Below are 15,183 nucleotides of genomic sequence, written 5' to 3' on the forward strand. Positions count from 1 at the left end.
CACACACACACACACACACACACACACACACACACACACACACACACACACACACACACACACACACACACACACACACACACACACACACACACACACACACACACACACACACACACACACACACACACACACACACACACACACACACACACACACACACACACACACACACACACACACACACACACACACACACACACACACACACACACACACACACACACACACACACACACACACACACACACACACACACACACACACACACACACACACACACACACACACACACACACACACACACACACACACACACACACACACACACACACACACACACACACACACACACACACACACACACACACACACACACACACACACACACACACACACACACACACACACACACACACACACACACACACACACACACACACACACACACACACACACACACACACACACACACACACACACACACACACACACACACACACACACACACACACACACACACACACACACACACACACACACACACACACACACACACACACACACACACACACACACACACACACACACACACACACACACACACACACACACACACACACACACACACACACACACACACACACACACACACACACACACACACACACACACACACAGCACTCACCAGCTCCTCACACTGTAGGTGCTTCAGTCTCTTAGCGATGTTCAGCGGCGTCTCCCCAGACTCATTAGCTACAGGAAGAAGACATCATTTTGATCCATTCATTTACTTTATATATGTGTAAATTACACTACCACTCGAGATCAACACCTCACAGATGAGCACTGACAAGTAACCCGAGACACAATTATCATCTCTTGGCTATGACAGCATGAATTATGAAGATATCTACACCCAACTCAACAACCTGTCAACACAATGCTAGCATACCACTAGGCTGCCAGGGGGGCCTACTGCTTTGGCAGCTAGACAGAGAGCCAAGCCATGTCTGTCAACAGCCATGTTTGTAACAACATCTCCTCTCCCTGTCTCTGTAAGCTAGATAGCATTGAAGATAGTGTGTGAAACTGGGTTGACTGAAACAAGGAGATTCGTTGGCACATAAAGACACATGCTGGTCCACAGACCATGGCCCCCTGTTCCTTTGCCAACTCTTATCATGGGCCGGTTTGTATGGAGTCAGACTGAAGCAGAGTTTGAGCCGTTGTGAGAAAGTGGTGTCTCTTGGCAAAACATGGGCCTCTGGGAACTCTGCCTGGCCAAAACAAGGCTGTATAGCACGTTCATGCGGAGGAATCTTTGTGCTTCTGTGTGTGTGTGTTTGAATAATTATGTTTGGCGGTCTCTTAGTTATAATTTCTGTAGCTATGAATTAAAACATAAAATCAGGTTATTGTTCGACCTAAATCAGTTTCTTGCTCGACAACAAAGTCTACACTAGTATTCTGTATCCATGCTGTTTCGAAACCAGTCTTTCCCGGTAGAGGAGATATGTAATGTTCTCTTACCAATGTCTATGGATGCCTTGCCCCGCAGCAGCAGTTTTAAACACTCCATGTTGTCAGTCAGGCAGCAGTAGTGGAGGGCCGTGCTGCCTTTGGCTGTCTGCTTGTCCAGGTTCACACTGTGGGGGAGAAGAGACAGGAGAAGGCAGTCAGTGAGAGTTGGAAGGATAACCATAAACACAGGACAACGGTCACTCATCAGCATAATTTCAGCATTTGTTCTGAACAATATTCAAATGTAAAATACATTTGCATTCTGTGGGACTGTGTAAAAAAAAATACAAGAGTAGTTTGTGTGATGACTGTGTTAAGTCAGTCGTCATAAGCTGTTATGACTGTTCATGACTTCTGTTGAGTCATTCTCATTACATTTATGACGGGTAGTGTTTCTATAAAAAGCTAATTGACGTTTATTTTTATTTCCTTACCTGTTTTGAGTGAGGAAGTCAACGATATGGAGCGAGGTCCTGTCCACTAGTCTGACCGCTAGGTGAAGGGCCGTCTCTCCTTGTTCCTGCAACCACACACAGAAGATCCAAAATGGCCGTGGTGAGACCTCAGGGACAAAAAGACACATCAGAGCAAAAATGGAGTGGCTGACACAGAGAAACACTGGGACTTTGATATGCTCCCTTTTGGAAGTCTGCTTTGCTATAGGCAGTAAAAGCAGTAGTAGCCCTGAATGTGAGCCAGGTGTTTGTAGTGATGATTTATCTATTATACAAAGCATTTACACTGCCAGGAGTAGTTGTTTTTCACAGCCCAGCAACGAGAACTAACCAAAATACTGCCATTTGAATTCCACTACAGCTGTGACCGTTGAGAGCACCTGGACAGATAAAATGTTGATGGCCAGTCCTGTTCCCAATCTCAAACCACCCCACCCAAGCTAAAATGAAGTCAATTGAGAGTTGGGGTTAATTCACACTACTGAGCCAAGCAGAGCCAATCCGAGCTGTACCGTGATGGTCTGGAAAGGACAATGTGGAAAAAATATCTGTACCAGCACGGTATGGTCAGTACGCTAGTGTGACAGGGGTATTGGTGGGGACATGTAGACTCACATGTCCGTTGGCCAGGGGGATGGGCTCCATCAAGTCCACTCCCTCCGCGTACACCTGGATCAGAGAGAAGATGTCCCTGGCCTTGACCGCGTCACATAGCGTGTGCAGCTTAGACGCCCCGTCTGGACACTTCCTCCTGGCGAAACGCTTCTCTGTGTACTTTGCTGTGATGAAGTCCTTACGGGCTTGCCTGTGCCAGAGGGAGGAAGGCCATATACATAAAGGGATAGTTCAGCCAGAATGTATATTTGGGTCGAATTAGCCTTACCTTGAGTTGTGTCTGAAGTCCCATGGTGACAGAATCCACAATAATCCATTATTTACTTCTGGCAACAGAATTCCAAATTCATGACTGTAAGCAGCCAAACCGATGTTAGCAAAGCTGCACTGCAAGCCGAAACTTCCTCAAAAACACTTCAAACTAAATTCGATAGTTGGTGGAGTTTGCAGGGATTTTTCTTAACGTGCATAATGCCGAAATAATTGCTGGAATTGTGTCACTCAAAACTAGAACCATTTCCTCATGTAGTCTCACAGCCGCATCCGTTTCTCAGCGGTGGCTTGATGGAACTATCAAAGCATTCATACATTTACATTTTATTGCAAAAATAACAAAATTCTCACATGGAAGAAAAACATGGACAGGTTATTCACAAGTATCGACGCTACCAAACTTAGTTTGAAGTGTTTTGAGGAAGTTGCAGTGCAGCTTTGCTAACATTGTTCAGCTGTTTACAGTCACTAATTCTGACGACGCTTTTTTACACAGGCAGCCCAATTCTAACCAATCAGATCAGCTCTTTTGCCAATAACTGGAAAAAATGATCAGAATTGGGCTGCCTGTGTAAATGCAGTCTAAGTGTGCAAATACATGTTTCTGATGTATCTGTTACTTACAGCCATAAATGATCTGAGAGTTCAAACTAAAACTTTCAATTCATCTAGACGGATGCATTAGGTTTCTTATATGTGTGCTCAATTTTACTTGAGTTGTACATACACCAAGTTGTGTGTAAACAACAACAGAATGCATATCATTCTCTTATGCTTATTGAATAAAAATGTTTTCAGTTAGTGATGCCTTCCTTATCGCTCCATCCATAATGAATGGGTATGAGTGTCTCTGTGGTGACATGTTGCCAATAGGTCACTGTAAGGTCACGGGCCCATCCACTCTAAGGATGCATCTCAAATGGCACCCTATTCCCTACATAGTGTCCTAATTTTGACCAGAGCCTTATGGGGGGGTCTGGGTAAGGGGGCTACTGTATTGGGACTCTGAGAAGGTCGAGAAAGGGATAGAGACTGATGAAAGAAGGAGAGGATAGAGTCTATGCGTGGGAGGAAAGAGCCAAAGAAAAAATATATAGAGAGAGAGAGATAGAGAGAGAGCTTACATGTCACTGGCAGGGTTGGGTTTGACCACATCTTCCGCAGATAGACAAGCCTCCATGATGTCGTTAAAGCCTGCATTCCCCACGTTCTTGGCCAGCTTCATGGTAAAACACACATGCACACAAACAGGTAAGAGCTTACCAGAGCGACAGTCCATAAAAGTGCAAATGAGCCTCCTATCTGAGGGTTCTACAGTACAGTTTATACTGTATACATGAATCTCATGCTCCATTTCTTCTGCTCTGCTACTTCAGCAAATGCTTAAATCAATGGTGTGTGTGTGTGTGTGTGTGTGTGTGCACGTGCATGTGCGAGGGGAAACATTGCATGCGTTCCACCCATCTCCTTGTGGCCAAATAATGTGAAACACTGTGGCGTATGTATTCCGTTGATTCTGTTGCAAAACGTTTCCGAAACATAAGCAAACGGAATGAAGCGGGGAGGGACCTACCTGAATTTGTCCAATAGAAACTCTCGTTTTAGTTGCAAGCGGTTTGGCTAATGATTACACCCCTGGCGTCTTAAGGAGTGCAATCATCTTGAATTATCGACAAACAATGTTCAGCCCCAAATGATTTATGGGCAATAAATTGCACCAAATTGATATTAGAAAGCCAGATGAAATGTGAAATATGCAAAGTGGAAGCAGCTCCAAGCCTCTGTAATACTGCACTGTCTATCTATCCCAATGGAGCGCAGTAGAGAGTTCAGTAGAATTAGTCCAAGGGCGTTGGTATACTTGGTGCTCTCCCACCAGCAGTAAATAATCAGCTGCACTGTGAAAGGGTTTTCACAGAAGGGACTTCTGACCTTCTCATCCAATGGGTTTTGAGAAGGAGGTGAGGAGAGAGGACGCGAGGAATCAAGGACATGCTACTGAGATTCTCCCATTATAACAGCAAGAATGGCAATGCACTGGTAGAGCCATTGTTTTCCAAGGTTTTGCTAACTAACCTAAGCGGATGTATGTTGGTACCACTTTCTACGAGCCCCCTGTGTATAAACGATTTGAACTTTCCAACACGACTGCGCCTAACCTCCCAGCGTCACAGCACCTTATCGCCATAATGTGAAACTAGCTGATGTGTGGTGAGCGTACTGGCACAAAATTGCTTCTTACCAAGAGTTCGGAGGTGCTGAGGACATCCAGTGTGAGGGACTGGATCCTAGAGTAATGGACTCCCAGCTCCCTGTGGATCCCAGAACACTCTATACACGTCAGGATGCCCAGGTTAGTGGAGAGCCAGGTAGGATCTGGGAGGAAGGGAGGGGGCGAGAGAGAGAGAGAGAGAGAGAGAGAGAGAGAGAGAGAGAGAGAGAGAGAGAGAGAGAGAGAGAGAGAGAGAGAGAGAGAGAGAGAGAGAGAGAGAGAGAGAGAGAGAGAGAGAGAGAGAGAGAGAGAGAGAGAGAGAGAGAGAGAGAGAGAGAGAGAGAGAGAGAGAGAGAGAGAGGAGAGAGAGAGAGAGAGAGAGAGAGAGAGAGAGAGAGAGAGAGAGAGAGAGAGAGAGAGAGAGAATGGAGAGCGAGGAGAGGATGAGAGAGCGAGCGAGAGAGGAGACAGAGAGCAAGAGAGGAGAGAGAAAGAAGGAGAAGATGGAGAGAGAGAGAGACAGACAAAGAGAAAGCGATAGAGAGAGATAACAGGTAAGTAGGTAAGAGTGTCCTTGGTAGGAACTACCTGCATGTGCTTAGAGGGGAGAGCTATTTCTGATACAGGTTAACGACGCTGCAGTCAAACCTAAATAACTGGCTCATGGGCGTTCCTCATTCACTACAATGTCGGTGTAAAGTGACCACATGGAGTTGTTCATTACACTCATAATACATTGGTAACCGTGTCTGTGAATAACCCGTACAATTCCTTAATAAAAGTGACCTCTAGCACAATAAAGTAAAACAGTTCATGGCTCCTTCATGCATTTTGTGTATTCATAAAGGCTGTAAGATTAATTATACACAGGTAGTATTGTGCACTGAAAAGATGTGTGTGTGTGTGTTGTGTCAAGTGTTTGTGTATTAACATGTATGTTACGCCGGGTCACTCACTGGGCGCTCCACAGTCACAGCAGATGTCGTTGCCGGTCATCCTCTTGACCTCTCCCAGGATGGCCTTGGTCAGTTCCTGGACGATGTTGTTCTCTCCAACGTGCTGGTCCCCCTTAAAGGCATTATTCAGCGCTTCCTCCTTGCTGTTCTGCAGCACAGAGATCCATCTGAAAACACACACACACACACAGGGGGAGGGGAAGTTAGTGTGTGTGTGTGAGGATGGGGTGAGGGCAGGGTCAACATTGGGTTAGACTAGAGGGTGGAAAAATGGATGCGTTAACTGTGAGAAGTGGTATGGGAACAAACAGGACACACACACACCTTTCCCCCCCACACACACACAACCCAAACGAGATGGAAACGTGTGGGCTGTGTGTGGAAAGACGTATGGGGGATCAACAGGACACACTCTCACATGTTCTGTACACAAACACACACACTTCACACAAGGAAGGAACACACACTTACATCTGACATTCTGGGTCGTCCTCGGCCTGAAAGTGATACGTTCTGTCATCTAAAAGAGAGGGGGGTGATAGGGGTGGGTGGGTCAGAGACATAGTGAAACAAGACATTTATCAAAGACAAGAAAATGTAAGAGCGGAAAGCTATTCAGCCCATCAAAGCACCCAGCTGACAAACCTGTGTGAGTACCAGGGCTGAAAAGGAAACAAAAAAACATTTCCAACTACAGTACATACAGTAAAAGTCCCACATAAGTGTAACAGCATCCCAACAGTACAAAGGATGAGGCGACAACAGTTGAGATTTTAAATGACTGTATGTGGTATCTATGCAAGACAGAGGTAAAAGTCTACCAAACATCCTGTTGTACTGTACAACAAACTAAAAACCTTGTGAAAATCCTATTGTACTCTATCCTCCTCCAGTCCGATTGGATTACATTTTACTTCAGATCCCCTTACAGCTGGGAGTTCTGACCCTGACAGTCTCTCAGTCTCTCCCTCAGTCTCTTTCTCTCTCCCTCAGTCTCTTTCTCTCTCCCTCAGTCTCTTTCTCTCTCCCTCAGTCTCTTTCTCTCTCCCTCAGTCTCTTTCTCTCTCCCTCAGTCTCTTTCTCTCTCCCTCAGTCTCTTTCTCTCTCCCTCAGGTTCTTTCTCTCTCCCTCAGTCTCTTTCTCTCTCCCTCAGTCTCTTTCTCTCTCCCTCAGTCTCTTTCTCTCTCCCTCAGTCTCTTTCTCTCTCCCTCAGTCTCTTTCTCTCTCCCTCAGTCTCTTTCTCTCTCCCTCAGTCTCTTTCTCTCTCCCTCAGTCTCTTTCTCTCTCCCTCAGGTTCTCTCTCCGGTTCTCTCTCTCCCTCAGTCTCTTTCTCTCTCCCTCAGTCTCTTTCTCTCTCCCTCAGTCTCTTTCTCTCTCCCTCAGTCTCTTTCTCTCTCCCTCAGTCTCTTTCTCTCTCCCTCAGTCTCTTTCTCTCTCCCTCAGTCTCTTTCTCTCTCCCTCAGTCTCTTTCTCTCTCCCTCAGGTTCTTTCTCTCTCCCTCAGTCTCTTTCTCTCTCCCTCAGTCTCTTTCTCTCTCCCTCAGTCTCTTTCTCTCTCCCTCAGTCTCTTTCTCTCTCCCTCAGTCTCTTTCTCTCTCCCTCAGTCTCTTTCTCTCTCCCTCAGTCTCTTTCTCTCTCCCTCAGTCTCTTTCTCTCTCTGGAGAGCAGCATCTCTCCTTGTTTCCACCTGAGTAAGCCCTTTCATATCCTGCAGCAGTAATATTGTCCTTTGACAGCAGGGTGACGGCCTGACATGAGCACTTATTTCTGGCCCAGTGTTTATGAAAGTCACCGCTCAGCTAAACTCAACACACATCCCCAAAAACCTGACTGAAGAAAGAAGAGGGTGAACAAAGAAAGAAGAGGGTGAATGGAGGAAAAAGCTCCATCTCCCTTGGTTACATGTGATTATGTGAGGACATGGGGAACAAATGAACGTGGTTGAAATTCTAAATAGGCTACAGATTTGGAGCAGCTCGTGTGGAGGCACAAAGTATTGAGTCTTCCCTGAATTTGAATCTTACAGCGATTCAACTATTCCCAACTCCTTTCCTGCTGTCCTCATTCCACGGAAAAGCTCAGATCTCCCCTTATATTGAGACATAGACCATATCGACCACTTTTCCTTTTTCTGTGAGTCTCCTCTCCTCCCTAGTTTGTCTGCAGTAGATATCTATACTCTATAATGAGAACTATCATTTGTCCCAACACAGCATCCCTCCTTGTTCTGCAGAATCTAAAAGCCAGGCTTGATTTAATTACGGAATTTGCTTTATCAGATTTACACAAATCGGAACTGCAGTGTGCAGGCACTCTGAGAACGGAGCAATATCCATTTCTAGAGGTACTTCTGTGAGACACAGAGGACAGAAGAGAGAGACGAGAATAGACAGGAGAGGACAGAAGAGAGAGAAGAGAATAGAAGAGAAGGGAAGGGAAGGAGAAGGAATAAAAGGCAGGGTAAACCTACGTGAAATGAGGTCAAAGCTCTTCTTCTCTTCTGGGTTGTGTTTCACCTGACAGGTGAGAAGGTTGAGTTTGGCCGGCGGTCGGTTCGCCTGAACGAGAGAGAGGGGGGAGGACAGGAAAGAAGAACATGTGAATCAGCGAACACAAAGCATGAACGAAAATGCACCCTTCCCACCAGAACAAAGATACAGTGCACCCTCCTCTTATAGTCATCACATCTGTACATTTGATCACTAATGGCGTCCGCATGCTTCCCACCAGAAACAGTTCGGAAAAGTTTGTGCATATATTATGACGACATTTTGTTTGGGACTTCGGTAAGGGTTTTTGCGGCTGTTCGGGCACACAACATTTTTGACTCGAGGCAAGCCGAAGTCTACGCCCCTTCGTCGGTGATTGGTCAACAGTAAGGATTCAATAGTCTTTGTTGTCATTCAACGAGAGAGGACTCGTTTTCATGCACATGTTTTCATTGAGAAATACTGCACCAAACATCTTAGTTAGATGTAAAATTGTGCAACTAAGATCTCCTCGGCAAATTAATGACAGATGTCTTGAGTTATCTTAGATTCATTCTGACTATTTTGAGGAAGTGTATACTGGCTACGGCGTCTCAAAATAGACAAACAGTACTACTACTCGTTTTTCAAGCGAAGGTCTTTTAAAGGAATATGCGAGCACACTCGTTTGGTTCACCTAGCCGAGTTCAGGTAGGCACCAGCCGAACTGAAGCATGCTGACGCCTTAAGTGGTTGATCACAATAACCATATTCACCAGAAGGGGTATGCACTGTACCTGGATGAAAGCATTACATTTAGCCTACATGCACTCAAAATATATGTAAAACATTATCTATCAATGAAAACACATTATGCTTGCTATAAAACATTATGTACATTACAACAATTTTATACAGTCCTGGACTGCAGAGCTACTTGAGAATCAACACAGCATAGAATAACCCACTGCAAAATTCACCTTCCCTTCTCCCTTAGTTAATACAACATAACATGACACTAATAGCCAGGCTCTCATATGCAGTTTTCATAAGTAATATTTCCCCCCGGTGTTAAGGTCTGTCAGAATGGGCCTGTCCATGGAGGATTAGCTTCTGTACTGTGGTGTTCGGTCTGCAGTGGAGGATGAAACCAGGCCATGGTTGGAGCTCAGCTCAGGGTGCTTAAAAACCAGCTCTGATTGCTTTCCCTGTTTCGACCTCTACACACAGCTGGTTGGCCAGGGAGAGAGGGAGAGCGCATATGTGAGGTATATTCTTTTTTTTAATTAGAGAGAAAGGGCAAGGAGAGAGATGGGGAGAAAGTGTGGTGTGTTTGTGTATGTGTGTGTGCCTTTTCAAAGAGAGAGAGAGAGAGAGAGAGAGAGAGAGAGAGAGAGAGAGAGAGAGAGAGAGAGAGAGAAGGAGAGAGAGAGAGAGAGAGAGAGAGAGAGAGAGAGAGAGAGAGAGAGAGAGAGAAGGAGAGAGAGAGAGAGAGAGAGAGAGAGAGAGAAGGAGAGAGAGAGAGAGAGAAGGAGAGAGAGAGAGAGAAGGAGAGAGAGAGAGAGAGAAGGAGAGAGAGAGAGAGAAGGAGAGAGAGAGAGAGAGAGAGAGAGAGAGAGAGAGAGAGAGAGAGAGAGAGAGAGAGAGAGAGAGAGAGAGAGAGAGAGAGAGAGAGAGAGAGAGAGAGAGAGAGAGAGAGAGAGAGCGCGAGAGCAAGACAGAGAGGGGGATAGAGTGAGGGTGCGATAAAGTGAGCAAGAGAGAGAGAAGGAGAGAGGAAGAGAGAGAGATTACATCTAGTGTAATGGAGGGAAGTAGAGCCTGCTACAGTGAGAGCAGAGCAGAGTGGGAAATCAATAGGCTGGTGAGACCCCGGGAAAGCGGTGCACGTAAAGTAGCTCTGTGAGCTAGCCTGACAAGGGCTGCATCCCAAATGGATTTTGACTAGAGCCCTATGGGTGCCATTTGGGATGCAGCCAAGTATATAATACTCTGATGTGTAAGAGTGACTGACAATAATACTAACACCACCACCATTTTAGCTAAATGAATCCAAAGTGCTCTATTTTGGACTTTAAAAAATGGAATTAAATTAAAATCACAAAAAACAGTACACCGGGCACCAAATATAATCTAGTGTCCTCTTGATACCCACTCCTGTCCCGTAGCTCTACCACCTCTGAACCCTCCCCATGTACAGTCGTGATACGTTTTGAGAATGACACAAATACTAATTTTCACAAAGTCTGCTGCCTCAGTTTTGATGATGGCAATTTGCATATACTCCAGAATGTCATGAAGAGTGATCAGATGAATTGCAAAGTCCCTCTTTGCCATGAAAATGAACTTAATCCCCAAAAAACATTTCCACTGCATTTCAGCCCTGCCACAAAAGGACCAGCTCATCATGTCAGTGATTCTCGCGTTAACAAAGGTGAGAGTGTTGACGAGGACAAGGCTGGAGATCACTCTGTCATGCTGATTGAGTTAGAATAACAGACTGGAAGCTTTAAAAGGAGGGTGGTGCTTGAAATCATTATTATTTTTCTGTTAACCATGGTAACCTGCAAGGAAACACGTGCCGTCATCATTGCTTTGCACAAAAAGGGCTTCACAGGCAAGGATATTGCTGCTAATAAGATTGCACCTAAATCAACCATTTATCGGATCATCAAGAACTTCAAGGAGAGAGGTTCAATTGTTGTGAAGAAAGTCCAGCAAGCGCCAGGACCGTCTCCTAAAGTTGATTCTGCTACGGGATCGGGGCACCACCATTGCAGAGCTTGCTCAGGAATGGCAGCAGGCAGGTGTGAGTGCATCTGCACGCACATTGAGGCGAAGACTTTTGGAGGATGGCCTGGTGTCAAGAAGGGCAGCAAAGAAGCCACTTCTCTCCAGGAAAAACATCAGGGACAGACTGATATTCTGCAAAAGGTACAGGGATTGGACTGCTGATGACTGGGGTAAAGTCATTTTCTCTTATGAATCCCCTTTCCGATTGTTTGGGGAAAACACCTTGTCCAGAGAAGACAAGGTGAGCGCTACCATCAGTCCTGTGTCATGCCAAAAGTAAAGCATCCTGAGACCATTCATGTGTGGGGTTGCTTCTCAGCCAAGGGAGTGGGCTCACTCACATTTTTGCCTAAGAACACAGCCATGAATAAAGAATGGTACCAACACATCTTCCGAGAGCAACTTCTCCCAACCATCCAAGAACAGTTTGGTGACGACCAATGCCTTTTCCAGCATGATGGAGCACCTTGCCATAAGGCAAAAGTGATAACTAAGTGGCTCGGGGAACAAAACATCGAAATGTTGGGTCCATGGCCAGGAAACTCCCCAGACCTTAATCCCATTGAGAACTTGTGGTCGATCCTCAAGAGGCGGGTGGACAAACAAACACCCACATATTCTGACAAACTCCAAGCATTGATTATGCAAGAATGGGCTGCCATCAGTCAGGATGTGGCCCAGAAGTTAATTGACAGCATGCCAGGGTGGATTGCAGAGGTCTTGAAAAATAAGGGTCAACACTGCAAATATTGACTCTTTGCATAAACTTAATTTAATTGTCAATAAAAGCCTTTGACACTTATGGAATGCTTGTACTTATACTTCAGTATACCATAGTAACATCTGACAAAAATATCTCAAAACACTGAAGCAGCGTACTTTGTGAAGACCAATACTTGTATCATTCTCAAAACTTTTGACCACGACTGTACAGTTGAAGTCAGAAGTTCACATACACCTTAGCCAAATACATTTAAACTCAGTTTCACAATTCCTGACATTTAATCCTAGTAAAAATTCCCTGTCTTAGGTCAATTAGGATCACCACTTTATTTTAAGAATGTGAAATGTCAGAATAATAGTAGAGAGAATGATTTATTTCAGCTTTTATTTATTTCATCACATTCCCAGTGGGTCAGAAGATGACATACACTCAATTAGTATTTGGTAGCATTGCCTTTAAATTGTTTAACTTGGGTCAAACATTTCGGGTAGCCTTCCACAAGCTTCCCACAATAAGTTGGGTGAATTTTGGCCCATTCCTCCTGACAGATCTGGTGTAACTGAGTCAGGTTTGTAGGCCTCCTTGCTCGCACACACTTTTTCAGTTCTGCTCTCAAATGTTCTATAGGATTGAGATCAGGGCTTTGTGATGGCCACTCCAGCATCTTGACTTTGTTGTCCTTAAGGCATTTTGCAACAACTTTGGAAGTATGCTCGTGGTCATTGTCCATTTGGAAGACCCATTTGCGACCAAGCTTTAACTTCCTGACTGATGTCTTGAGATGTTGCTTCAATATATCCACATAATTTTCCTTCCTCATGATGCCATCTATTTTGTGAAGTGCACCAGTCCCTCCTGCAGCAAAGCACCCCCACAGCATGATGCTGCCACCCCCGTGCTTCACGGTTGGGATGGTGTTCTTCGGCTTGCAAGCTACCCCCTTTTTCCTCCAAACATAACGATGGACATTACGGCCAAACAGTTCTATTTTTGTTTCATCAGACCAGAGGACATTTCTCAAAAAAGTACAATCATTGTCCCCATGTGCAGTTGCAAACCGTGTTCTGGCTTTTTTATGGCGGTTTTGGAGCAGTGGCTTCTTCCTTGCTGAGTGGCCTTTCAGGTTATGTCGATATAGGACTCGTTTTACTGTGGATATAGATTATTTCGTACCCGTTTCCTCCAGCATCTTCACAAGGTCCTTTGCTGTTGTTCTGGGATTGATTTGCACTTTTCGCACCAAAGTACGTTAATCTCTAGGAGACAGAACGCGTCTCCTTCCTGAGTGGTATGACGGCTGCGTGGTCCCATGGTGTTTATACTTGCATACTATTGTTTGTACAGATGAACGTGCTACCTTCAGGCGTTTGGAAATTGCTCCCAAGGATGAACCAGACTTGTGGAGGTCTACCATTTCTTTTCTGAGGTCTTGGCTGATTTCTTTTGATTTTCCCATGATGTCAAGCAAAGAGGCACTGAGTTTGAAGGTAGGCCTTGAAATACATCCACAGGTACACCTCCAATTGCCTCAAATGATGTCAATTAGCCTATCGAAGCCATGACATCATTTTCTGGAATTTTCCAAGCTGTTTAAAAGGCACAGTCATCTTAGTGTATGTAAACTTCTGACCCACTGGAATTGTGATACAGTGCATTATAAGTGTAATAATCTGTCTGTAAACAATTGTTGGAAAAATTACTTGTGTCTTGCACAAAGTAGATGTCCTAACCAACTTGCCAAAACTATAGTTTGTTACCAAGACATTTGTGGAGTGGTTGAAAAACAAGTTTTAATGACTCCAACCTATGTGTATGTAAACTTCCGACTTCAACTGTACATATAACTGTTTATTATAGTGAAGAAGGTAAACTACAACCAAAAAGTAAGAAAGAGCAGAAAAGTAGGGTAATAATAAATAAAAAGAGAAATAAAAAAATATGAATAAAAAGAAAATAAAGAGAAGTCAAAACAAAACAAGAGATGACCAGACTGGATAAGACAGGACAGGACAAGACTGGACCAGACAAGACAAAACTAGTGGATAAGCTGCCAGTTAGCAGAGAGCTGATAATTAGGTCGCACATGCCATATTTGATCTTGTCTGGGGTTGCCTGGGAGCAATGTAGGATAGGAATGGTTCCCAGGTGGATCTGTCCCTGGAGGCCAGGTCACAGTAAACTAAGCCAATGGATGGTTGAAACATTTAATCTGCTTTTCCAGTTAACAGTATAACTTTTTTTGCAGATTGTTAATGAAATCAATAGGAACAGTTTTTTTGTCCTTGGAGATAAAAGAAACATGTCTGATGGCTGAGAGGTTTGATAAACAGTGATAAAGTCTGGTTTGACAGAAGTAGTGAGATAGTGATTGGCTTCATCTCCATTAAGTGAAGTGGGTGAAGTGTAAGCTAACAGGCTAGAGCCACTAGCCTTACTGTAGATTAATGCTAACTGGCTAGGAGTAGGTCATCTTGCCCTCTGTGTGCGTGTGTGTGTGTATATATGTGTGTGTGTGTGTGTGTGTGTGTATGTGTGTACTCACCGTCCCATGTGATATGGTGAGGTATCCGTTCTTCACTGAACACTTTCTCTTCTGCCACACTTTCCTTAGCCTGGGGGGGGGTGACACACGACATCGTGACACACACACTTAGACATAACACCCCAGCGCCAGTGTGACACACTAAACTCTACATTAATCCACATTGTAACTGAACAGACATGGCTAATGAATTATTAACATCAACCACACCAGTGTGATGGCTCATTAATATGTGCATGCATAAGTAATGATGTACAGTTTGGGCAGTGTATTCATGTCTATGACACTCAGCCATAAAAAGAACATTAAAGAGATTATCTGGTACTTTTGTTTACTTTTTAGCCAGTAGTTATGAAAGTAGCGCTCACGAGCCAAAAGTGGTCCCCGAAAATTGCGTACTACGACACGTATGTGCAGATATGTGCACCACGTCATTGCCCCTCTCTCTCGCTCTGATGTATGTGCATCTTGATAACTGTCACTCAAATGGCAAGGGGCTGAAGCTCATTGGCTAGAACTCGAATTGCTAGGGGACTGGCCCACGTGGGGGAAAATGTAGGGAAAATGGCGCTGCACAGCTTCCAGAAATACTTATTTCCCTCATTAAAATGCAAATAAATTT

At 44.6% G+C, this 15,183-nt stretch overlaps 1 protein-coding gene across 6 annotated transcripts in view; it reads right to left on the reverse strand.

Moving 5' to 3' along the window:
* asap2a (ArfGAP with SH3 domain, ankyrin repeat and PH domain 2a) overlaps positions 1-15,183 on the reverse strand; it is a 78,383-nt gene that overhangs the window by 11,948 nt on the left and 51,252 nt on the right. For all 6 annotated transcript variants that reach the window (XM_041855482.2, XM_041855481.2, XM_041855479.2 and 3 more), the window contains 10 exons: positions 14,562-14,631; positions 8,505-8,592; positions 6,507-6,555; positions 6,036-6,202; positions 5,110-5,243; positions 3,992-4,086; positions 2,595-2,784; positions 1,959-2,044; positions 1,534-1,649; positions 689-756 (listed from right to left, as the gene is read on the reverse strand). In XM_041855482.2, the coding sequence (XP_041711416.1) occupies positions 689-756; positions 1,534-1,649; positions 1,959-2,044; positions 2,595-2,784; positions 3,992-4,086; positions 5,110-5,243; positions 6,036-6,202; positions 6,507-6,555; positions 8,505-8,592; positions 14,562-14,631 (1,063 nt within the window). The remainder of the gene's footprint in view (positions 1-688; positions 757-1,533; positions 1,650-1,958; positions 2,045-2,594; positions 2,785-3,991; positions 4,087-5,109; positions 5,244-6,035; positions 6,203-6,506; positions 6,556-8,504; positions 8,593-14,561; positions 14,632-15,183) is intronic.

This window comes from Coregonus clupeaformis, chromosome 29 (assembly GCF_020615455.1).
Source record: "Coregonus clupeaformis isolate EN_2021a chromosome 29, ASM2061545v1, whole genome shotgun sequence".
Taxonomy (NCBI): Eukaryota; Metazoa; Chordata; class Actinopteri; order Salmoniformes; family Salmonidae; genus Coregonus; species Coregonus clupeaformis.